General features: G+C 45.8%; 1 protein-coding gene across 5 annotated transcripts in view; it reads left to right on the forward strand.

Moving 5' to 3' along the window:
- LOC147466211 (1,4-alpha-glucan-branching enzyme 2-2, chloroplastic/amyloplastic-like) overlaps positions 1-26,798 on the forward strand; it is a 169,406-nt gene that overhangs the window by 47,434 nt on the left and 95,174 nt on the right. For all 5 annotated transcript variants that reach the window (XM_086524614.1, XM_086524610.1, XM_086524617.1 and 2 more), the window contains 3 exons: positions 14,575-14,617; positions 14,705-14,764; positions 15,048-15,128. In XM_086524614.1, the coding sequence (XP_086380740.1) occupies positions 14,575-14,617; positions 14,705-14,764; positions 15,048-15,128 (184 nt within the window). The remainder of the gene's footprint in view (positions 1-14,574; positions 14,618-14,704; positions 14,765-15,047; positions 15,129-26,798) is intronic.

A 26,798-nucleotide genomic window follows, 5' to 3' on the forward strand; every position in this document is an offset into this window, starting at 1 on the left:
AATTATAAATCCTTTATTTTGTTCGCATGTGCTATCTTGCATATTTCCTAGTGGACACCCCAAGGCGGGAGCACCGCGAGGCATCCTTACGACTTAAATTGGCGTCCAGGGCCTTCTACACCATGGTCCATGGGGCTCCTTGTTATGTCCCGCTCACAGGAGAGGGGATCTAGCCCAGACGCCGTCGGGATGGGTGTCCAGTGTCCGGGCGGACGTAGTGTGAACACAGCCAGTGAGGGCGGCCATTATTATAAAAGGGAGGCCAAGGCCTCATTTGCAGTTATCGACCCCCATTGGCAGAGCGCCAGTGGTTAGCCCACGAGGCTAGGAGTGCGCGAGGTCACCTCGAGGAGGTGAGGCTGGGTGGTATGGGACGTCGGTCTTACAAGTGCACGCCTACGTCCTCGGACGCTGCCCAGCACGGGGGAGCTGCCGGATGGTGGCTATGGTCGGGTGGTTCGTCCGACGCGTGTCTGTAGGCAGTCGGTGTAGCCGGGAGATCCACTCCCTGTGTTCGTCTCATGTTATCAGAGCCGGCTTGGTTGCATGAAGGACCGTGTGCACACCTACGGACTGGTTCAAGTTGGATAATCTTTATTTCATGCAATTTTTGATGAATCGGTTATTTAATTAATCGTTTTTCCTCTCATTAGCGTGGGTGCAAGTGGAATTTCATGTGTTTTTTGGCTGTTTTTTGACAAAAATCAGCAACGGGGATCACTGGTTTTCGATGAAAAATCAAAGAACTGAATATCTTGCCTGTTTAATTTTCAGAAAACTTATGCAATCTAGCCCTCTGCTCCTCTCTCTCACCTGCTCGCAGTCCCGCAGTCCCGCCATCGCCTGGCTGCCTTTGGACGCTTACGCTGACCCGTAGCATTCTTCGGGAATTCAACTTCTCGCGATCGAAAAGTGCAGAAAAGGCCCAGTTTCGTGTCAAATTTCAAATTTCTAGTCTTTCACGGATTTTGCCATGGATTCCTCCAGCTCGGATGTGCAGCGTGACAACGTGCCAGGTGATGTTTAAATTCCGTTCACGCATGCTCTGTACACATGGATTACAAGTACTTTCCAGAGCTTCGACCAACGTGTTACCGCTCTGGAAAACGCGAACGTTCAGACGAACATTCGCTTGGCCTCTCTTGAAAGGGTCGTGCAAGGGCTTAGTTCTCGACTTATCGCTCTAGAAAATACGGCTCAGTCGAACGACTGCGCGAATTTCCGAGGGGGAAACCCATCTCCAGCAATTGCGGACGCAGATTGCTGCTTTTGGGTCTTCACAGGGTGGTTTGACTGCCACGATTCCGTACAAAACTACAAATTTATGAGGGGAAGAGAAGGAATGTACGGAATTGGCCGTAAATAACTGGCTCCACCAGTGGACCACGTATGTTGACCTCCATGGGGAGCATGATGAACGGAGGATTCAGACGATTCCTCTTTATCTGCGCAGTAAGGCGGCGCGACATGACAAAGTAGCCTACGACGTGGGCTGATTTCCGTGTGAAAATTCAAGAGAGATTTCGCCAAAATGGATCCTTTGAAAGCTAACGCCAAATTGCAGAGTCTTTCGATAAAAGCACTATCTTTTAATAAGTATACGACAACTTTCAAAGAAGTTCTCACCTTCTGCAAGGTGGATTCCACGCACGTTGTGCATATGTACTTGCTGGGATTACATGAAGATTACCATTGGGCCTTAATCAAGGATAAAGCCCAGACTGACGTCGAGGATGTAGTGACAAAGGCCAGGACGTTCCATTTGATAAATGGAGCGAATTATGAGAAGAAAAGAACTTTAGACCATCAATCCGGTGAGGGCGCTTCGAGGAAGCGACCCCGATTCCAGCACAGTCCAAATCACCGCCGTCGAGATCTTCTCAGAAGAAGACGAAAGCCAAAAATGCCTCAGTTGCTGATGAAGTGAAGAAGGGGGCTTGCTTCGGATGTGGCCAGACGGGTCACCAAATGAAGGATTGCCCCAAGAAGAAGACAAAGAAATCAAGTATTGAGAACTGAGAAGCTTTATGCTAAGGCTTCCAAGTGTGAATTCTTCGAGAAAGAGCTTCTGTACTTGGGTCACATCATTACTCGCGATGGAATTCGCATTGACCCTGAAAAGTTGGATAAAGTGCCGAATTGGCCCATTCTGAAGAATGTGCGCCAAGTAAAGTCCTTTTTTGGCTTTACTGGATTCTTTCGCAAATTTATCAAGGATTACTCTAAAGTTGCTGTTCCACTTACGCAACTTTTAAAAGGAGGGGTAAAAGGTCTGAAGACTTCGGGTTCTCACCGTAAAGGTAATCCCCCTGTTGTCTGGAATGAGCGACTCGACGAGAGCTTTCGGACACTAAAGCACTTGGTGACTACTGTGCCAATATTGCACATTGTGGATCCTAGCAAACTGTTTGTGGTTGAACGGATGCTAGTGATTATGCTATTGGTGCGGCATTATACCAGGATGGACGTCCTATTGCGTTTGAAAGTAAGAAACTTTCCGATGCCGAGATGCCTTATCCAACGTATGAGAAGGAGCTTTACGCCGTAGTTCACGCCTTGAGGAAATAGCGACACTACTTGTATGGCTCTACGTTTGTTGCATGGACATATCATCACTCATTGCGCTATATCTGTGATCAGGGTGATTTCAAAGGCCGGAAGGCTAGATGAGTTAGGCTTATGCAAGAGTTTGACTTTGAGATCCGTTATAGAAAAGGATCTAGCAATTGAGTTGCCAAATGCACCCAATAGGATTCTTGAGGTTAATGCCTTGTCTATGGTTGAAATCCCGACGGATTTCTATCTCTCTCCGAGGGCTATGTCGTTCCGATGGCCATTTTGGTTGTATATGGAACGAGGTCGAAGTGGGGTATGACTCGCGTACAGGCTTGGGTGATCCGGAGACCCAAGTGAGTCGTGCTGGAGAGACGAGACAGTGACATTATTCCATTAAAGGTGGACTATTGTTCAGAAATGGAAAAGTCTGCCTGTCGGAAATCGATGAGGTTCGACAAAGGATTTTGTGCGAATGCCACGATGTTCCTGGTGCTGGGCACCCAGGCATCCAAAGAACTTGGTCAAGCGATATTTCTATTGGCCAAGAATGCGCTCTTACATAGAGAGCTATGTGAAGAGATGCGCTCAGTGTCAGGTCAATAAGGCAGAGTGCCTTAGGAAAGCTGGCCTGCTACATCCATTGGAAATCCTAGATGCCAAGTAGCAGAGTATTTCCATAGACTTTATCGTTGATTTGCCAAATACTAGTCGGGGCAATGATGCTATTTGGGTTGTGGTCGATAGACTCACAAAAATGGCGAAGTTTATACCAACGAAGTTGACAATAAAGAGCCATGAGTTGGCGGTTTTATTTGTCGATCAGCTTTATAAGCTGTATGGTCTGCTTGAGGATATCGTCACTAATCGAGATACTAAGTTCACTGGTCGATTTTGGCGAGATGTGTTTGCTCATCTTCAGACGAAGTTGAGTATGTTGTCTTCTGACCATCCTGAGTCCGACGGACAAACCAAGAGGATGAATAAGATGTTAGAGGACATGGTGAGAGCATATGTCTCTCAAAGGCAGTCTGATTGGAAAAGATATCTTCCACAGTTAGAGTTTGCCTATAATAGTAGCAAGCATTCTGCTACTGGATTTAGCCCGTTGCTGATGTATGGATTCGAGCCTAAATCCCCAATTGCTATTGGCTTAGAGAAAGTCAAGGAACGCCAAGCTCGTGATTTCCTGTATGACATGCAAGAAATGCTCGAATTTGCTAAAGATAGTATAAGAACGGCTCGTGATCGAGTCACTACTTATGCTAGTCAAAAGAGATCTCCAAGGACTCTAGATGTGGGACACTGGGTCTATCTGAAGATACCCAAGGATTCCAAGACTATGCGAACATGAAAGCATTATAAGCTTTCAGCTAGATATTGTTGTCCATCCTTGGTCACAAAGAAAATTGGCCAAGTTGCCTATAAACTGGCTCTTCCTTCGGATGTTAGTGTACATCTAGTGTTTCATGTCAGCCGCCTTAAAGTAAAATTAGGCGAAGCCGACAATGTTGTGCCTATCGAGGAAAATGTATGGCAAGATATGCAAACCGAGTATACTCCTCGAGAATTAGAGGCAGTTTTAGATCATCGTACCCGTCATTCGCGCCAAAAGGCTTATGACACGGGGGAGCTGCCGGATGGTGGCTATGGTCGGGTGGTTCGTCTGACGCGTGTCTGTAGGCGGCGGTCCTTGTAGCCGGGAGATCCACTCCCTGTGTTCGTTTCACTCCTAGATGGCACTACCGGCCACCTGTGTTGTTGTTTCCTCCTCACATCTCTTGAGGTAGCTGTCTTTGTACATATCGCATTTTTCCATTGGGAGAGTCTCCCCTCATGCTGATGTAGCCCCCTCTTAGCGGGGCAGTTTGTAGGCCGCTTTGCAGTTTCATTAACTAATAGAAGGATGTTTTTCTTGGAAAAAAATAAAATCTAGTGATTTGGGGTGTACAATGACTGATGTCCATGTTGGTGGATGGAGGGGAGGGTGGAGCTCTCCTGGTAGGGGCTTAGAATGGAGGACTATGTTGAGGGTATATAAGTATGATGTGTAGCTGTGGCACCCCCTCTACTCGTGCATGGCGCTCCCCTTGTCATGCGCTGCTCCGAGAGCAACAAATGCACCTCTCTGGCACACCTCCCTTGTGTTTGATCAGCCGTTGTGTTGCGGACGTGGATTCTGCCTTGTAGGTTGTAGGGTCTGTTGTTGTGCTACCTTCCTCCTCTCACTAGGAGGGGTTATTTTACTTCGAGTTTTTTTAATTTTTGCAGTTTTCATCCTTTTGGCCATATTGTAATTGCCTATGGGTGCTATCATGTAACAATTTTCACTTAAACGTTAGGGTGGGCACCAGTCTTGGGCGCTCCAAGGGGGGTCTATAACTGTTGAGGGACCACGTGCCAATTGAAAAGAATAGAATTGAAACAAACTTTAGCGCTTAAACTTAAAGAAACACACACACACACACACACACACACACACACAAAGAGAGAGAGAGAGAGAGAGAGAGAGAGAGAGAGAGAGAGAGAGAGAGAGAGAGAGGGTAACATTGTAGGAAACGTCTCTTAAAGATCTAGTCGACGAGGAGAGTTGAACTCAGGACCTCTTATTCAAGAGGGAAATGGCATAACCAATCTACCAACTTGGGTGATAGAAAGGTTATACCATTTTCCTCTTTTCAAGAGAGAGAGAGGGGCGGAGTTTCACTACGATTCTTTAGCAAAAACTCTGCCTTCATGCATACATTGCAATGACCATCATTACCCAATAGCACATTGCCTAGCATGCATTTTCCATATAGATCCTTAATGAGATTTCTATACACTCATCGGTATCCGCATCACAACTCTTGTAATTCCGACGTAGCAATATTAGCCATCACATTCAGACCACTCTGGTCTTTCAGGGGTGTTTCGACCACATACCCAATCTATCTTATCCCGATTGGAATTATTGATGCACCGCATTCATATGCTTCACAAAGTGTTATGCAATTGACATAGATGCACATGTGTAACCACCAAACATAAAGACTTCCAAATTCAACCAAATGGTCCTCAAGGTGCAGCCTGTGTTGTTCAGAGGTTCCAAGTAAGCTTGCATCTTGATGGCATGTGGGGTTAGGCAAGATGCTCACATGCACATAAGAATTAGGATGATAGAGTTATTTAAGGGATCGCCGCATAAGAGATTTTAAGATGTCTTTGAAACATTAAAAGTGTCAAAACGCATGTTTTAAGAGCTTTTTAAGGCAAAAACGAACTCGTGCTTCGTCATCTCCTTTTTCTATTATCAGTTGTTCGTTTTTCAACTCCATAGCTTCCATTTGTTTTCTTGGTAGAACAACGAGCGATTGACGCTTTGGTACCAGTGTAGTTGTCGAGGGCACCACGTCCCAACTAAAAAGAACATATTTGAAACTGATCATAGCACTTCAACAGAACTAAACATAGAGAGTAAATACGGTAGACACATAGTGGCGGAGTACCTAGTGCCCCTTTCAGGATTTCTTTTAAATTACTCTCGACAAAGGTACAACTGCCCAGGAAAGTCGTTGTGCAATCTGCAACAGCTAGATTCCCAAAGAGGTCCCCCAAGGGCCCGAGGTTACTAAAGTCTACATAGTTACCCGGAACGCGGAACGGGAACGGCGACGGGATCCCCGCAGAACGGGGGAACGGCTAGGGGTCCGGAACGGGAACGGCGCGGAACGGGAGGTTAAAAAACACCCAAATAGTGCATTTTTTAGCTCCTTGTGTTTAAATACAAGGAGTATTAGAGTGCTTTGACTCTAATACTCACAAAAAACTCGTTTTGAAGACCATTCAACCTTGCTATGACTAGATGAAGATGAGAGAGAGAGAGAGCTTGAGAGAGTGAGAGGGAGAGACTCGAGAGAGTGAGAGGGAGAGGGAGAGATTTGAGAGAGTGGGAGGGAGAGGAAGAGAGCTTGAAGGCTTGAAGCCTTGAGCCTTGAGAGAGTGAGTCTTGAGAGGGAGAGATCTTGAGAGTGTGAGAGGGAGAGAGCTTGACCCTTGAGGATTAGCTTGTGGAGAGAAAGGGGGAGGGGGGTGCATTTTATGAGTCCTTGAGGCCTTGCACACTTCAAAAAGAAGCCCAAACATTTACTTCAATTTTTCCAATTTTTGCCAAATTTGTTTGTAGGCGTTGGCCGTTCCAAGGGCATTCCGGGGGCGTTCCGGAACGGCCATTCCGGTTTGCACTGGCCACCTGGAACGTCAGACGTTTCGGAACGTTTGGTAAGGGAACTGCCCCCCGGAACGCCGGAACGGGGGCTAGGGGGTGTTCCCCGGTAACTCTGACTAAATATCAACCTTGCCTTGCATCAATTTTGCACGTCATCATCCCAGAATTTGCGGCGCGTTTCACAGAAATGTGCACAGCAATTACGCTATCACTTGCGAGCGCATAAAACATGTCCTCTTCTATGGAATTTCCATGTCATCTCTTTCGTAATAGGTCAACTAACAAAGATCTAGCTTTGTTTAGTGACAAATAAAGTGATTTAGGTTTTTCTTTATTTGTCCCTTGCTTTTGTATTTTTGTGAGTGTTTTAGCCACTCTTATAATTCGTAAGCTCAAAATTTTTTAACCTTATGAAGGTATATATTTTTACAATGGTACTGGCCTGTACAAAAAGCTACCCATTTCTGTGCGCATACATGCAAGCACGAGTTTAATAGAAAGCCAAGCCCATTGTTCTGCGCATGAACTCAAGGTCCAAGACCCAATGGAACATATGTCTAAGACCTCCCAAAATGAGATGTTAAACTGTGAGATCTCTTCATCAAAGCAAACATCGCATATGAAGTTTGAACGACAATGAGAGGTGTCAAAACAGTGACATGGAATCACACTCGACCTTCCAAGCACTTAGGTTTTGTTGAACAAGAGATAGCTAGCTAATTCATAGTACATCTCCCATTTACTAAAGCAATAATCAGGGCAGGCTACAACGACCTTTCCTTTCTACACGAAGATGGCAGGCTCAGATGCAAAGTCTAATCTCCACGTCGTGATGCACCTCTCGTGTATGCAAGCAATAAATTTTTCGGAAGTACCCATACACTTGAATAACACTTTTAGTTACAGTAGGCATTCACTGAGTGTTCTACGCTTCTAAGCTATGTGCTAGCATTATCAAGCAAACACTAGCAACATTTATTTTAGATGGATGCTGTATAGAGTTCAACACAAACCATCGAAATGTAGAGTAACTAGTTTAGTAGTCTTGTCCTTGGCAATGTATGAACAGAGAAGCACCTTGGGTGCAATCAAAGATCACGTACTTTTTTTTGTAAATCTGCTTTGATTAATTTACAAGTGGGAAACCTCAAAGCGAGGAAAACCCACGAAAAGAAAGGGATACAAAAGACAGAGCTCCGAAGGCTAGAAACAGTCAAAGTAAATCATGTAGGCATCAAGAGTGATGTCTCCAGCGTCATAGGCAAAGTGCAGCGCTTGACCAAGAGATAATTTGAAATAGGGAAAGGGGTCAACAAAAGTGCCCTGGAACATTAAGGAGTTCCTATGATGCCAGATGGCCCACATAGTCCAAAATTTGACCCAGGTAAAGAAGACCGCAAACTGAGATTGTGGTGACCGAAGCACCCCAAAAAGCCAAAATCGTCTGTGAAAAGAGCCGGACATCAGACTGAAGGATGGCATAGACACTGGTAGCTGAGATGCAGTCCAATCTAGTAGTAGCCAGATTCCAATCAGAGAAGCGAGAGTCCACATCTAGAGGAGGAATAGGTGAATGAGCAGCAAGCATCCTTTGAATCTCCCGTCAGAGAGGAGAATAGTGAAGGCCCAACCGGAAGCGGGAGATTGCATCAGCAAAAGAAAGAACATAACCCGAGTCATCAACCACTTGATGCACCTGATAGATTCCTTTTTGGGAAAGAAAATACGCTTGGCGAGGAGATCGTTGAACCAAAGTCGAAGCAAAAACCCTGCTCCAATGCAGACTCTCCAGGCGAAGAGAGTTACCCCCAGAGGATTGTCGACCATCCCAAGCCAAATGCGAAGTGACAACCTTCCAATCAACAATTAGAGAAGAAGTAAATGGACATCCAGGAATGTTTCCTTCAAGCGTCCCAAAAACAACATCACAATAAGTCGGTTTCAAACGACCAAAAGAAGGGGTGACAATGTGCGCACACAAATGTGTGACCATGAGAGCCCAAGGTTGCTGCTGCTCCACCAAAACTGGCAACAACATAGCTTTCCGAGCCAGAAGATGACGTCTCAAGTCCAAAATATTCAACCCTCCTAGCCGCTTGGGAGAACAGAGCTTGTCCATAGATAGAAGCCGAAGGCCCCTCTTGCTAGACAAGGTCCGCCAAAAATGCTCTAAAATATTGGACATGAGGGATTGCAAGCGCAACTGAGGCCAGGATAACAAAGGCAAGTAAAAATGCACATAAGCCACAAGGATGCATTGGACAATCTTGAGACGCACATGAAGTGGCCACGTGGACAATTTCCAATAATTCAACTTGGAATGCAGACGTTGGATCACCCAATCCAGTTTCTGCATAGCCTATACATTCCAACCCAGTGGATAACCCAAATGGCGAACCAGAACATGTGCAGGAACAATCTTATGCCAGTCATACTCTTTCAGAGGCAATAGCTTGGATTTGCAAAAGTTAACTGTGAGACCTGCTGCCAATCCAAACAAGTGAAGAGTATGCATAATCTGTTGTACATCATCATAGTTATTACGAGGCATGAACAAAGAGTCATCCGCATAAGCTTGACCAACAAATTGTCGACCAGAAGGTAAGGTCAGGCCATGTAGCCTACCAATGGAGGTCAAGGAATCCAAATACATAAACAAGGGATGAGTAGCGATCGCATAAAGCGAAGCACTCAGAGGGCAGCCCTGCCTTACCGACCGTCCCAAAGTCCAAGATTCTGTGAGAAGACCATCCAACAAGCCTGCAGAAGTACTGTATGCATACAAGAAAAGCACGACACGGGATAGCTTAGGCCCAAAGCCCAAGCGTCTCATGGTATCCGCAATGTAATCCCAAAGAACAATATCAAATGCCTTTTCAATGTCGACTTGCATGATTAAGACATCTAGTTGAGTATATTTTGCATACTCCATACCAATGATGACATGCATGGTTAAGACATCCTGTTGAGTATATTTTGCATACTCCATACCAATGATGACATTCGCGAGATTATCAATAATTTGACGTCGCGGAATGAAGCCGTATTGAGATTGATGCAAGCCTTCATGCAGAAAGCACTTGAGTCAGTTAGCAAGCGTTTTTGCCATTAACTTATATACCATATGCATAAGCGTAATAGGCCGCCAAAGTGAGAATTCTTCACACAATGCATGCTTAGGTACTGAGCAAACCTTCTTTCCAAGAGGAGGGCAATTCCTGTTATTGAGATTGATGCAAGCCTTCATGCAGAAAGCACTTGAGTCGGTTAGCAAGCGTTTTTGCCATTAACTTATATACCATAGGCATAAGCATAATAGGCCGCCAATGTGAGAATTCTTCACACAATGCATGCTTAGGTACTGAGCAAACCTTCTTTCCAAGAGGAGGGCAATTCCTGTTGTTCCCAGGCTGTATTCATCATGAACAATAGAGGCACCTTCAAATAATCCCAGAAAGACAAGAAAAATTCCACAGAGAGACCATCCCAACCAGGAGCTCTCCATTGACCCAAATCAAGCAAGTTGGCATACAATTCCGACTCAGTGAAAACAGCTTCCAAGTCTTGAGCCTGCCGCACCGAAAGAATGGAAGTAACATGCGATAGAAACATGTGACGTGCTTGGCGAGCTTCTCTCGTGGGAGAAGAAGGGGCCTCAAAAATCTTGCCATAATGAGAGTGTAGGGCTGGTGCTAGCTCTCTGAAAGTGGAGGTCCACTCCCCTGACGGTAATTTAACTGTTCGTATAGCTTGAGACTGCCTTGAGTGATGCAAATGCTGAAAGAATTGTTTAGTAGCACATCCTTTATCTGCAAAAGCCTCTTGACGAGCTCGAGTCTGCCATTTGGCCAATTTCCTCTCATCATTGTGCCTTAATATAGCGCGGGCAGAAAACAACTCAGTCATTTGAGCGTTAGTAAGAGAAGTATGATTAGCTAAGTGCATTAATCGGCTTCAAGCATCCTTTGCGTGGTTAACCTGTTTCCTTAATTGCGACAAATAATCCCTGCCATAATCTTGTATAACTAATTGAACACGCATAACAAAACGGAACCAAGCTATGTCCATGTCAGCATACATCTGGGAGAGCAAAGGCGGGATGATATTCACAATCATAGTGCGAAAAGGCTCATGCTTGAGATGAGCATTATTGTTTTGCAAAAGTCTCTTCTTGGGTAGGCGATCATTGACATCAAAAGACCAAAACGAAGTTTCAAGCATACGGGAAAATGATCCGAGAGACTCATAGCATATTCAATCCTCATCTCGCATACAAAGTCATCATACTGTTGCATGTGAAAAAGATACCAGCGATCCCGCCGAGCACGATACATAGATTGAGCATTGTGCTGAAAAGTGAATCCTGGATTAGGTGGATGCAAAAAGGGCCACAAATCAAGCCCATTACAGGTCGACATAAATTGGTCCCATGATTGTCGTTCCATATGAAGCATGCCAGAATGGCCAATAGTATTATCCGCAAGGTTTGGTGCATTATTAAAATCCCCGCAGAGAAAGGCATTGGAACGCCAACAATAAGAAGAGATAGCACTCCACAACCGTGCCCTATCTGCAGAAGCTGTGTATGCTTATAATCCTCCAAATTCGAAAACTTCCCCATTAACAATACATTGGATGACCATCCATCTCCCAGCCGGTTCATTAAAAACCAAGGTTGGGAAGAGTTCATGTCGAACAAGCATAAGCACTCCAGAATGGCCAGCTGATCCTGCATATGCTATCCAGTAGCCCGCAAAGTAAGAAGTCTGTCCTGCAAATTGATGCTGGTTATGCTCTTAAAGAACCACAATATCTACTTTACATGTATGTACATAGTGCCAGGTAAGCCGCCACTTGTCGTGATTACATAACCTACGCACATTATAGGAGATGCAATTCAAAGAACTATGCATTCTATATGGTACATATAGTGGACAAGGAAACAGGAAAAGAAAGGGTGGAGAAAACTCAAGTACTAGTGCCCATCGACACATCCTCCCTAGCTGTAGGTGCCTGAGAAGGTGGGTCAAGACCTGAACCTGGATAATTGAAAGTAAATGCACCTTGCGATGAAGAAGCTACTTCCTAGTAAGAGCGAACCACCTTGTCCCAGGCTTCAGCCAAAGAAGTGTTGTCATTACAAGGGAGTTTTTCTGAGCAACATTCTTCAAAAGAGGCACATAATTACGAGAAGATGCCGGAACACGAGCTGTAACAGCTTTGGTGGGTTTCTTGGGCACTAGCCAAGTTTGAGAGGTCGAAACCTGTTCTTTTCCTTTGTCTTTAATATTTGGAGAAGCAGAAAGTGCAAACAATTGTAATTGTTTCCCCTTGTCTTTAATCGCCCCAGCTGTGGGGGAGGAGGGTGAAACTCCTTTAGTTTGAACCTCAGTAGAAGATTTCGGAGGTGAGCGAGGTTGAGGAGCAGGGACGGTTGAAGGAGGTGGTTGCAGATTTGGTTCTGGACATTCGGTCTGCATATGACCAAATTTGCCACATCGGAAGCAAGAATTTGCAAACTTGCCCCATTTAAGCTTAAATGGGCGCTTTCCAACCACTGTATCTCCGGATCAATCGAAATACTTGTTGGAGTGGGGATATCCGTGTCCCACAGAATACAAAAATGGTTTGTGTTTGCGTCCAGCTTAGGAGGGCAAATGACTTTACCCAGTTGAGCAGCCAACAAAGGGAGAAAATGACGCCAAGTGCAAGGAAAGTCGACCACCTCAACCCAAACGGGACACTTGTGACGAATGAGACTCTGATAGTCCTTGGTAGGAGCCCAGGGCAGCACATGAGTCATCTGCGTATTGAAGAAAAGAGGAGACATTTCCAGTAGAGCATCCCGAGCATCCATGTCAGCCAGCAAGACTTCGTAGAACCGTCGCGCGCCAAAGTAAACCCCTCGGACTGCTTGCCATTTGAGTAGAAAATCAACCCATCAGCCTACATCTTGAGCCGTAGGCATTCTACCCGGGAAAAAAAGAATCACCGCGTTAAGTGCATATTGAGCTACAGGATCCATAAGCTTCTATATAGGGATGCACACTTCCATAACAAGAGTGGATCCTTCCCAGGCTTGACGTGCATCTTCGAAGTCCTCATGCAAACATTCTTTGATAAGACTCAAAGCATCCTTCTCCGAGGTTTCCATGGCTGTCCGACGCTTATATATACACTGATCAGTCGAATCCATGTGAAGCTCTCTCTCTCACACACACACACACACACACTCTTTTTTTTTTCTTTTGGGAGGTTTTGATATATGATTGCTGTAGATACAGACAGACACACACACCGGCTAGCTGTAGAGAAACACTCACACCTCTCTCTCTCACACAAGACGACGGAAGGACCGCGTGCAGGCGAAATCAAACTTCAACCCCCGGCGCGCTGTGAAGGGCTTGCACAGGGTAGATGTTGTGTAGAATAGAATCACACGACAGACGAGTGGCCGAAGGATTCACCACACACCCATATCCCCCACGAACGTACACACACACGCACACGACATAGACACACCCACACACGCAGGCTGGCTGAATTGCTGTTGGTCTCTGTCACACTCATACACTCGCTACTCACACACACCCCCCCGCAGGAGTGCAGGTCTGCCAGAAGCTGCTAGCTGCCCAACGCTGTCGACGAAGGCAATAGCTTCGACAGGCACATGAAGGGGCAAAGGCAGCGGGCAGATGAGCGTGGAGGAGTCCGCAGGTTGCGCAGGAGTTCACGATGGCAGAACACTGCACAGGGCAGCAGAACGCGCAGGGTAATCTCTCACTCTCACACACTCTCTCTCTCACCAAGACAACACCATCAAATGCGTAGTCAGTCATCTAGTTATTCTAGCCATGGCTTGAATGTTAGACAAGAAAAGTATTGCCATCTGGTTTGCTGGAATCTTTTCATGTTGAGTATTCCATCTCGAATCAAGACTTGAATCTCAAATGTTTGTTCCGTTGTACACTTGGCTCCGCCGTAATCCATAAAGTGTCTTCATGGGCATCTCAATATGGGAACCCCATATTGAGATGCCCACGATTTTTTGTGAGTTTAAGAATCTCTTCTATGCCTTACATTTCTTTTTAGGTGTGTGAATCCTTCCAATCCATAGATGCTCGATAGGCTGGCAGTGACATAATGATTTCACATGTGTAATGATGTCCATATCTCATGGCAAAGGAGATGCCATGTTTGTCAGCTCTATTGTGATTCATGGAACATTTGGCTTGAGATGATCGACCGGATGTTCACAATGCTTGTAAACATTTGGTTCTAGAGGATTCACCAAATGCCCTCTTTGTGCATCCTGTAAATGGTTCTTGTTCACATTTCCATGGATTCCTGGGTGGTTCTTCTGTATGCAGTACATAGTTCTCATTCATGTGCTCTCATTATTTTATTACACATATTAAGTACGAGAACGCTAAAAAAGTTTGAGAGAGTCAGCATCAGTAACATTAGGGTTAAGGGTTATAATAATTTATTGGTGAAAGTCAATGTGCTTTATGGTTGGGAGATGGGTAGGCACTGCGGTTTGAAAGCACCGTAGTAGCCCTGATGAGGCAAGGGAAGCTGGTTATGTTGTGCAATTTAGGCAGGCCACTAGTTTCAGAGCATGAGAGGTCATTTCTTTCAACTTAAAAACCTTGAAAGGTATCTCTGTTTTGATTTGATTGGATATAGTATTATCCTTGCAGAATAATATGTCCTTGATCATTGTTGTGATTTTGAACACGTTCTTTAATTTGAATATTATCTATCAAGGTCTATTCTTAACAGCTTTTAGTCTCTTTTGGGCTTTGGCACAGTGCGGATGGTATAACATACAGAGAATGGGCACCAGGAGCCAAGGTAGAAGTGGTTGTGAAGCTTTATTCCCCTGGTCTGGTTATATTTTGAACATGTCATGCCAAACTGAGTTCTGGGCATTTTTTGTAGAGTGCTTCCTTGATCGGGGATTTTAATAACTGGAACCCCAATGCTGATGTGATGAAGAGGGTATGCGTATTCCTTGTTTTATGGTAGCATGGTATTTTAACTGGGCTCTTTACTTAATGGATTCTTTCATTTGGCACTATATTTAGTAGAGCCCCCACCACCTTTCTCCCTTCCTCTGCCCCTTTTCAACCACAAAAATCCAGTAGTTGTTTTCATGTGTGCACGCACGTGCATGTGCACGTGTGTGTTTTCATGGATGCTCATTGTGTGCATGTGTGTGTGTGCTTTTGCTGTGCTGCAAGATTGTGGGTGACATGTCGGCTTATTTTGTTTGGTATTGCAGAATGAGTTTGGAGTATGGGAGATCTTTTTACCAAATAATGTTGATGGCTCCCCTGCAATCCCTCATGGTTCTAGAGTGAAGGTATTTACAATAGTATTCTGGCATGTATGATCACTATATGAGGCGAGGAATTTCTGTTCCTGTGAGGAGTTTTATTAACACTTTGTGGGACCAAGGTAGTAGAAGCTTGCTTCTGTTAGCCTTGTCGTAGAAGTACTCTCTCTCTCTCTCTCTCTCTCTCTCTCTCTCTCATTTGCTATTTTTTAATGGGGAATACATTGAATAAGAGTCATACATGGATGTAACCTTTTGGTCTCATAGGTCATTTTGGCCTTTTGAAGATGTTAATATAACATAACATTTTATTTCAAGGAGAGTAGGCTGCCTTGGAGGCTTAACAGACCCTATTATTAGCACCATTGGTGTGAAACAAGGATGGCTACATTGATGAGATCTCATATTACATACTCCGAGCTGGTGGCGAGAGTGTAGACCTTGGAGGTATGCCAACACATATCATGCTTTATACCGACGACATCTTTTGAGCCCCGAGTCATAAGAGGGCTTACAAGGAGACCTCGAGGCTCTTGATGACTTTTGTATGCAGAGGGGGATGAGACTGAACCTTAGGAAAACCAAGGTCATAATCTTTAATACTTCCAGAGAAGTCAGGAGTGCGGCAGTCTTAATGGCTGCAGGTGGATAGTTAGAGGTGGTGGAGTCTTGTGTGTACTTGAGAGTCACCTTTGCCAGCCCACCCTGTGCTTCACCATGGCAAAGGAAGTTTTGGATAGACTTACCCGAGGATACGCGGCATGGCCATGCTAGAGAGAAAATACCATCAAGCACACTTTCAGGAGCTGCGGACCAAGGGGTGGTTCTTCATACTTTGGTACCCCCAGCTTTGTAAAGTGTGGGTTTTGTCCTAGACTCTGAGTGAATGAGGGAAAAGGTGGCATAGTCCCACATGTAAAGGAGTCAAGCTGTAGAGCTACATAAAGATCACTTTCATGAATAAACAACACAATTCAAGTTTGCACTACATGCTTGTCTATGGTGAGCCTGTGCTAAACTAAGTGAATACTTAAGATTGTGTTTATGAGTCCAAGCTAATTCTATCTTGGAACCTAATTCACTTGAGTGATAATCTTGCTTACACACACTCACACACTCGCACCATGTTTGTCTACCACCCACCTTAGCTAGCACGATCCCATTCCCATCAAATTGTATCAGAGCTATGGTGTGCTTGCTAGGTTATTGCTATGCATTTGTGCTATAGTACGATTAGCATTCCTTAATTATCATTAGTAAGATCCATTAGGTTTACTCTCGCCAATCAAGCATTTGGTTAATCATGTGTGGGCAGACTCTTGGAAGACCCAAGTGAGCCACTACTCTCCATGGCTAATTAATACATTGATTAGGAGAGACTAGGCATGTTAATTACTAGTAATCTTGCATGCTTTCCTTTCAATAAGATTCCCATAAAGTGGTGTCTCCCTTAATCAAGCAGCAATTGATCTCTCCCTAATGATCAATTAAGCAATTTGATTAATTGATTGCATTATTGGGCAATCACCCCTTCAATTGTGTGTGTTAGGCGTCGTTTTTCTCTAATTTGCAATCGCAATTAGTTCTTTGGTTTCATCACAAGGTCTCCAATGAGCTTTCAAGCACCTCAATCCGAGCTCGGGGGCTCCCTTATACCCATGCCCTAAAAATTTGCCTAAAATTAGGTGTGTGTGTGTGTTTTCTGTGTGTGAAGGACTGTAAAAGCGGAGGTTAAAAATCTATTTTGGCTCTTTCCTCACGTGGAGCCCCATGGGCCCCTTGGCTTAGCCCATCAACACTAACAATAGTGTTTGTGTGTCATCAAAGGTTCAAACCACTCGGATTTTGAGTGGGGAACCTAGGGCGGATCTCAAATATGGCACTCAGCTGCTGCAGTACAGTGACCTGATCGCGTCCGTATGCGAGTGTTCTCACTGGCAACCATGGCGGATTTGAAGCCCGCGTCACAAACCTTTTTTGGATAAAATTTCGGCTCCGCAAGCCCCCGTTCTCATCGGCCCTGCCCCGCCTACTCGACGGCCTCATCCCCTACCCATGCTAATCGACCCACGAGGCTTAAAAGCCTTCAACTTTGAGCTTCCACCTCCTCATAGGGGAGCATTCCTATATCCAGAGGCAGTGAACTTACCACCCCTTGGTGGTCTGTCACACCCGCAGACAAAGCCTCGGCCAGGGACTCAACAGCTAAGGAGAAATTCCAACGAGAAGAAGCATTCAAAGAAAGTATTCAAGGAAGTGGCTTTTTTTTTTTTGGGCAAACCTCTAAAAGAGCTACTCTCTTTCTCTCTCTCATTCCATAGTTTTTTATTTTGTTCATTTTGTCATTTTGTCATCTTGTTACTCTGACTTTGTATCAGATCCACCACATTGCAACTTTCTGGTCTGATAGGTCACTTTGGCCTTTTGAAGACGTTAATATAACATTTCATTTCATTTCATTTCTCTCTTGTCAAGAGGCCTTCAAAGTGACTTCTAATTTCAAGCAGAGTTTTTTATTTTTCAAGCAAATTTTCAAAGCAATTTCGCATCAATTTGAAGAGGGGTTTACCGCAAGTGAAGAGGTGCTTCACATTGAAGGGGTTTTTTTTTTAAAAAAACACGCATTAAAATTGGATTTTTTTGCAACCAAGCACCATTTTGTTATGTATGTCATAATTTTTATTTATGAAATGATTTTTTGATTGTGTTCATAAAGAGATAGACACTGGCTAGGAGAGTCTCCTAAGCTAAGACCCCTCTGTTAACACAAATGGGGGAGAAGGGAATAGAAAAATTCAACGGGGAGGGGTTTTATACTTGGCAAACAAAGTTAAGGGGATACCTCAAGAAACAATGCTTATGGTTTGCTATTAGCACCACCTTAGAGCAATAAGCTGAAACCGATGGAGTGCATACTAGGGCATCTACGCTAATAGCAAGTGCACAGAATTTGGCCAAAGACGAACAAGCATTATGAATTATCATCACTTTCTTGCATGACAACTGTGTGCATTTCATAGACGAATGCAAGCATGCACATGAAGCTTGGCGGGTCCTAGAAAGCAATCTTGGAGCCAGGGCTAAAAGAAGTAAGATTAGTCTCAAAAGACAACTTTACAAGCTCGCTATGGTCGAAGGGGAGGACATTGCTAGCCTAGCAAATAAGGTTAAGAGCATTGTCACGTAGCTCACTTACATCCCGTGCGAAGTACCAAAAGATGACAAAGTGGCCGTGCTTTTAAGTGCACTTCCACCCTCTTATGACCACTTAGTTACCATGCTTGAAGAAGAAGAACCTGCTCCACCTTTCCAAGATGTCATCAACTCAATTCAAGCAGAAGAAAGAAAGCAAAAAGGCTCATTAACATCATTATCTGTCACGTGCACATCTAACCCTATGTGTATGTGGACAAGCTACTTCATGACATGGGTTTAGTTCACTACACATGGACAAGCTACTTCATGACATGGGTTCAGTTCAGTTAGCTTAGGAAGTGATCTGGCACTTTTGTGAGTCTGTTCGTAGACCGTGCATGTCCAGACACTTAAATTAGATGCATATCCTCTGGTTGCACACAACATGATCATCAGATTTCCATCAGAACCCATCAAGAGCATTTTTACAGTGCATAGACCTATTTTCCCTATTTTTGACATTTTTCACTTATTATTTTTAAGTGACTTTTGTTGGAAAGTAAATAGGACAAATTTACTAAGTTTGTATAAGTAGAAACCTAGCGCTAGCACTTTTTGGCAGAAGAGGCAGCATGAGCACTCGCTCAACAGGCAACGTCTCAACAGAACCCCCAAGAGGCCTAGCGTTTTTGCATCACAGCAGAAGGATGGCGTTTTTGGACAAGATCAGCCAGCGTTTTTGCATTGGCAACAACTTGGCGACAACAAGAAGCAGAAGACTCCTAGCGTTAGTAGATTTGCACAGCGACAGCAGATTAGCCTAGCGATAGTAGATTTCCACCGCAAGTCAGATTTTCAGCCCTATCGTTTTTGCATCTGCCAGGCATTTCAGCGTTTTGCAGATCTAATGCGACGGAACCAACACAAGCACCAACGTTTTCAGTTTTCAGCACTTAGACATTGGAGAACAAGTCCCGATCCTCGCAGATCTCACCTCCCCGCAGCAGATCCTCGCCGCACGGTCATATCCCGCGAAGTTTGCAGATTCAGCCCGGAAAACGCAGATTCCATCATCTGCGTTTTCAGCGCGTTGTCGTCGTACCGTCGTCATCGACATCGTCACCGACATAGAGTCAGAATTCAGCAGATGAAGATTTGCAGATTTCAGCCATTAGCATTTTCAGATTTCAGCCCGTCTCGTTGTCGTCCTCATCGTCGTCGACATCGTCGGCAAGTCCAAGCATTGTAGAGATTTGTGCAATCATAAGTAGACCGCTCTCGCCATAGAGATTGGGGCCCTTGGAGGAGGGTTTGACAACATCTCTAGTGTCGTATTCTTCTCTCTCTATCTCTCAGTCTCAGCACCTTCATTCACAGTGTCCATTCACTTTGTTTGTGTCCATTGCACTCTCTCACTAAAGGCACGGAAGGCTCTCCCTTTCGTAAGTAAAAGGAACCCTTGAGCACAGTTCGGAGCACTCATCTTGAGCAAAGTTCAACATTCACTTCTGCTGCACCTTACATCATCGGGAGGGGCTTTTCACGTCATCCTCAAAGGGAAGATATTCACCATCGACATCATCAACTGGAAGAAAGTGTTTTGATTGTGGAAGAATGGGACATTTAGCAAAAGATTGCTACACAAACAAACCTTGCAGCAAATGTGGTAAGAAGGGACATCCTCCTTTTCGATGCTACTCAAATGGAGGCAATAGCAGGGGAGAATGCAGCAGTAGGAACGACAACAGAAGCTACAAAGAGAAGAAAACTGTCAAAGGATCAGCTCATATGGTAGAGGACGAAGAAGAAGACGAAGGCGAGAATAACCTCGTCTTTTATGATGACATACTTTGAAGATTACAGCCTCTTTACTTGTAGGGGAGGACCTTTATTTTCCTGTGTGGACTTTGCCATCCTGTGTGGATACCAAATTGCCATCTTGTGTGGATATTGTGTCTTCAGTATTTTGTCCTAGTCCAAATCCCAAGGGGAGGATTGTAAAGTGTGGGTTTGTTCTAGACTCTGAGTGAATGAGGGAAAAGGTGGCAGAGTCCCACATGTGAAGGAGTCAAGCTAAAGAGCTATTTAAAGATCACTTTCATAAATAAACAACACAGTTTAAGTTTGCACTACATGCTTGTCTATGGTGAGCCTGTGCTAAGCTAAGTTAATACTCAAGATTGTGTTTATGAGTCCAAGCTAATTCTATCTTGGAACCTAATTCATTGAGGGATAATCTTGCTTACACTTACTCACAGACTTGCACCATGTTTGTCTACCACCCACCTTAGCTAGCACGATCCCATTCCCATTAGCTTTGACGTATGCTGCAACAGTATGCCCTTGTGGGCTATCAACCACCTCATGGACACATGCCCTCACTAGCGCGTTGTCTCAGGCCCTCACCATGTTGCCCGAGTCGCCCGCGCTCCCCTCTCTCCCTGGCTCTTATTCACTTAGGGCAAGGGCGTCGCCTTCCACATCGCCTCAGTGTTTGGTCTAGCCAACGCTCTGTTCTCGTTCGCCATTGTAGGAAGAGACACAAATAGAGGATTTTACTCCGCCACAGTTGGACTCGATGGAAGCCCCCTTGCTTGACACCGCAGAACCCACCATCCAACTTGCTCTTTCGCTGACAAGGTAAGTGGCGCGCCTTCATGCCACCTTTGGTATCTGCAAGATTCTCGGCACTAGACCAAGTAGAGGGAAGGTGCGTGATCTCCACCAAGCCCGCCTTCTTGTAGAGGTGGGCAAGACCATCGACGTCGAGCTCCTCGATCGCGGCTACTACCAGATAGAGTTTGAGACTCGAGATGGTGTCCAAGGTCATTGCGAGGAGCCCCCTAGCCATCCGAGCAGTTAGAGCTTATTTTCGGCAATGGCACCATGGATCCGATCCTGCTACCGATGTTCTAGAAGAGGAGGCAGACCTTCCCATCTTTGTCTGCTTCCCAAGCCCGAGGAAAGAGTACCTCCTGCTCCTTTCCAGGATTGGTTTACAGATTGGGACTGTCCTAGAGAAACTTCGTACGACAGCCTTTGTAGTTGGCAAGGCAGCTTGCATACCTACAGTACGCGTTCTGGTTTGAGATACCCATAGCCTCCTGAAAATCCTTTTACTACCTCGCGTGAGTGGTTGTTGGCTCCGCGAGAGCGTGGGGTATTCGGGCCTCTCGAATAAGTGCTTCATTTGGCGACAGATGGGCCATCTCGCGAAGGCTTGTCCACAGAGGAGGTCCCGACCTTCGGCTAAACCTAGACCCAGCCTCGGTAGACAGAGATAGACGGAGCTCAGGCAGGTTCCTCCTCCGAGCTTGGTGCATAGACAGAGGAGGGCTTGCAGCAGGTTTGTGGTCGACGTCGCTAGTGACCACCACACTAGTTCGGTCCCCCCTGTGGTCTTCCTACACCAGGCCAGTAGCAGTGGGTTCCCAGAGGGAACGATTTCGACCCCCTACAGCAGGACGAGACCCCACTTCCACCCTCCACCTCAGCTTCACCACCGGCAGTCCCTCCTCTCCCCGTGCCACCCCCCCCCCCCCCCCCCCCCCCCCCCCCCCCTTCCCCGTCTCCATCTTCTCCACCGCTCCCCATTCCCCCCCGTTGCTGCCCCCTCCCTCCCATTCTACCCACTAGTCCGCCTGCCTTCTCATCCTCTCCTGCTCCTGCCCCACAGCTTGCCCAGGGGGCAGGACCTTCATGGTTTGCTAGGAGGTCTCTTGGCAGTGCTTTTGCCACGAGCCGCCTCCCAAGAGGAGCAGATTTTCCTGCGGACCCCCCTTCTGGTGCAGACGTCTCCCTTTGCCGTAGTCCCTTGGGAGGATGAAGGGGAAAGGTGAAACTGGTGTAACTTTGGCTTTCACCCGATCTTTAAGCTTTAACACACAGAGAAACCTTGCAGAAGGAACCTGTAATGGGAATTAACACTTCAAAGCACAAATGGCTCGGAAGCTAGAATGCTCCGAGGAGACGCTGACAACCTGTAGGCCCCAAAAATTGGCGCCCCTTAAAGTATTTCTTTTTTCCTTTAGAGGGTAAAGTGACAAAACTAGAGTCTTGGGGATCTTCACCTATATCCAACTAGATCACACCTGTTCTGCCAAAATTTTGGCAGCATAACGGCCCCAAAACTCGTTGTGAACAAATCCCCTTACTGGAACTTGCTTCCAAAAACATAAACCCTCTGTTTTCAGCCCAAAAACAGCAATTACAGCTTGCTCTATTTTCTGTTTTTAACCCTGTTTTCAGCCCTAAACAGTCCCGGAACTGTCCCATAATAGTGGGGCACTGTTGCCAATGCTTCTGGCATCCATACGGCTGCAAAACAGTCCAAAAACAGTGCATAATCAGCGTTGAAAATGCACCTGTAAGGTGAGGTTATCACCCTCACCGGTGCCTACTTTTGGAGTAGCAGTTAGCTACTCCTATTCTTGCTCAAAGAGGTTCTCGTCTCGGCACAAAAGCATAAGACCACACAACTGTACATAGGTCAAATGAAGAGCTCTCGTGTGGGGCATCACATAACTGCACAGAGGGGAGAGAGAGATTAGTATAGAGTGAGTAGGACATCACTTCTTGCACTACACTGTCCATGAAAGGGAAAGCTTGCACACAATAGCTCTGGTACCTGCAACAATTCACCATGCGGATGAAAAATACAGCCCCCATGTTTATTTCAACGCTTCTCTCAAGCTGGAAAATGCCCAAAAATGTGCCAAGTGGCACTCATGCACGGTTTTTCGGTTTGGTACCTTCCAGTCTAAAAATATCTCAACGAGTTGCTTAGTTGACTTAGCGGCAGAGTAATAAAATGTTCCTCTTGTCATTCTGAAGCTAATGACGCGAACAGATTTCATGGTCCAAAATAGCAGTTTCCTAAATTTTAGGAGATGCTTCCATTGGACTTTCACTAGTCATCTGACCATCTTTCACCATCGAGACCACGTCCAAAAATGCAATGTAGCCCAGTTCTTAGGTGATTTTCTCTTGGTGACCCCACCTTGACACTGTGCCTCCATTGAGTTAATTTCTTAGTATCCACCAACTTATTAAGTGTAGCGAGCGGACGTAAATGACTTTGATCTGAGCCTGGACACCCTTTTACTACTTGAATTTCAGTGCCGACCAACGTAAAACTACTGTTTCACATTGGCCATACAATGTTCGGCCATTTGCAACTTCAAAAAGAGGGTCTCAAAAATTAAACGAAAATCATAAAAAAGAAACCAACAACTAAGGTTAGCAATTGCCACGTCTTTGTGAGATAGGGGCAGGACTCATGGGAGGATCCATAGGTGGAACTTCCTCGCCTTCTTGATTGGTGGAGGTCTCTTGAAGGAGGGAGGCTCCTTGGATGAGATTCGACAGTGGCGACCCATCACCATCCTCAACTCAGCCTACAAAGTTCTAGCAAAGGCTCTGAGCTTGAGGGTTCAACCATTACTAGAGAGCATTATACTTTGGACCCAGACATGTTTTTTCAAGGAGCGTAGTATCCTTGACAACATCTTCACTTTTTGGGAGGCTTCTGCCCTTGCGCGTCTCCGTGGAGAGGATCTGGTGATACTCCTCCTCGATTTTGAGAAGGCTTATGACAGAGTTGACTGGGACTTCTTAGATGGCACTCTACGTAGGATGGGTTTCTCAGATGCTTGGATCAGAGGTGTGTCAGCCCTCTACAGGCGTGCACACAGTTAGGTGCTTTTGCCACGGGGAAGAGGGGAACGCTTCATGCTCACGTGTTCAGTCCGACAGGGTTGCCCTGTGGCCCCCTTCCTCTTTCTGTTCTATGTTGAGGCGATGAGTAGAGTTTTGAATTCACAGCAGGTTGGCTTGCAAGCTTCCTATTAGGGGAAAGGAGCTACTAGACACTGAGTTTGCCGACGACTCAGCCTTGTACTTGGGAGGGTCAGGAGGCCAATCTGTACATGTGTGAGCAGGCTCTTGAGGTGTTTTGTTGTGCATCAGGCGCACCGATGAAGTTGAGGAAGACAATAGCTTTCTGGGTTGGTAGTGCTCTTACGCCTGTTTTTGGTCGCCAGGTGAGGGTTTCAGATGGATTTCCCCAAGGACTCCAATTCGCTATCTGGGTTGTTAGGTTGGTGTGGACTTGTTCCTTGAGCAGCAGACCGCTCCCCTCCTCCTGTCCATTAGGAGGAAGTTGCTGCATTAGAGTTGGGCATGGCTCTCTTTGGGAGGCAGAGTTGTAGTGGCCAACATCACCTGGTTTGCTACTATGTGGTACATCACGTCTTGCTCGATCTTCTCAAGCTCTTGTATCAGCCAGCTGGAGAGGCTGATGAAGAGTTTCCTTTGGTCAGGGCTCGACGCCCAGCTAGCCCGGGTGAAAGTAGCTTGGCAGGTCTTCACCTTACCATGTTCTCAGGAGGGGGGCCCGGGGATCATCAACCCAACACTTGATTTGAATATTGTTGCTGCAAAATAGTAGCCATTAGCCCCATAATTTGTTGCATATGTTTCTCTTAGATTGTCGACATGGTTGGCTCTATCTACCCCGATCAGTTTCACATCGGGTTCACCAAATTTGTCGGAGGACGCGGTTCTCCAGGGTCGACTGGGAAAGCACCGGGCTTCTGATTGTAGATAGGAGCTTAGCAGACGTTCAAACTAGGATAAATAAGTGCATGTAGACTTAATTAAGGTTTAATACAAGTATTACTGGTGAGTAGAGAGAGTTTACAAATAGAACGCTATTAACTGTTAAAGTAGTAAGAAACATAGAATCGAGTCACAAGTGATGCTGTCAACTGAGAGGTGATACAACTTTTGATTTCTGCTTTCACTTTTCCAACCCTGTTGCATATGTTTGCTAAGGAAACGCCAAGATGGCGAGCTTCAACACAAATCAACTCCACAATGGGCTTCTGCCCATTTCAATAGCGCAAAAAGCCCCCAGAATGGACTATCTTTGGTTATTTATAAGAAGACTCATTTTTATTTGGTAAACTGGTGAGCATCGGACACTTGTCCACTTCCCAATTAGAAGGTTTGCATGGAAATTTCTCCTCTTTGTGAGCTTTGGGGGGGGGGGGTGTGTGTGTGTGCACTAGCGATGTCGCTTGTGCCCCCCGTGGTATTTTGAGCTTTATTATTATTATCATTATTATTTTTATTGTTTCATCTCCCCTACCTTTATCTTTGATTCTCCTCTTGGCTTGCCCTTGTTCGGCCCTCTTGTTCGCCCTCAATTTGTCTGCTTGAAGTGCCCCTTTGGAGCACTTGGAACTCTCTCTTACTCATTTGGAGGATGACTTTGTCCGGCCCTTTGACCTCCCTTGTCTGGCTTTGTTTGGACCGCCCTTGAATTGTCCTTGACCGGTTCGGACTTGCCTCTTTTGTCCGGCTTTAACCACCCCTTGTACTGGCTTGGAATGTCCATTAGGAGCTCCCGGACTTGCTCCCTTTCTCCTTCTCACAACCTACTCTCCTCACTTCAATCCGGGGGAGGCACTAGCGAGGTCACTAGTGCCCTTGCCCTTAGCTTCAAAAATTGCGGCCCTTTGAGGGCGCAGGATCGGACCCTACCAGGTGCCACATCATCAGCACATTACACAAGCGCCGCCGGCGGTCGCTTATTGTCACGCGCAAGCCTACTGCAGACGACCGCGACCAAAAGCCGGCCAACTCAGCCTATTGGTGCCGTGCACAACACCCTAGTCAACACGCCATAGCCGAGCCCTTGGAGAGTTCTCTCTCTCCATGATGATACCTGTAATGGGCACCGTCTGGGCTAAATACCATGTGTTTTGTGTCATAGCCATTGCATATGGGGCCATTCGATGGCCATGTGGCACTCCTCGGGTTGCCCCCACCTTGTGATATCCCCAAAAAAAAAAATTTCATTAAGGCCCCGTAGAAATAAATTTTTCCCTTGGCCTTCAAATCCCTGCCATCTTCTGCTCCCACATCCAATGGCCGAGCTACGACATCCTGCCGAAGCTCCACCATGTCGACCCCAAGCCGTGCAAACCCCGTTGAATTCCGGCCTCGCCATGGCCTCGAACCACGTGTCTAAAAATTGGAGAAAGTCACATGTACCCATTTGCTGGGCATCAGCTCACAACTTCATTTCGCCATATCTTGATCACCGCTACTCCAATTACCGAACCGTTGATTCCTGGTAACTCCACATGATGCATGCTACTCGCTTGAACCGTATCAATGTCCAAAAATCTTTAGATGGTAGGTTTGCCAATGTGTCCTCGACAAATCTTCAACTGGCCATAACTTACGTGATCGAGCTCCGATTAGCATCCGAAAAGACAAGCATGCTCCACAACTTGAATACTTCGCATCTATCTACTTACATTAGCTCTGGCCACTTGTCCCCACTTGCCTTGTCCGTCGGGGATCTGCAATGCATTCCATCTTTAACTACAATAACTTTTGCACCGTGGCTCCGTTTGAGGAGCTGTCTGGACCAACTCGCGCAACTCTTCAAGCTCTACAATCCGGAGCAAAAAAAACTGTCGCTTCGGACATCTTTAACTTGCCATCCCACTTAGCCCACTTTAAAGCACTTTTGGTCTAAAAAACCACATA

The sequence above is a fragment of the Adiantum capillus-veneris genome, chromosome 1 (assembly GCF_014529385.1).
Source record: "Adiantum capillus-veneris isolate H3 chromosome 1, ASM1452938v2, whole genome shotgun sequence".
In the NCBI taxonomy this organism is placed as follows: domain Eukaryota; kingdom Viridiplantae; phylum Streptophyta; class Polypodiopsida; order Polypodiales; family Pteridaceae; genus Adiantum; species Adiantum capillus-veneris.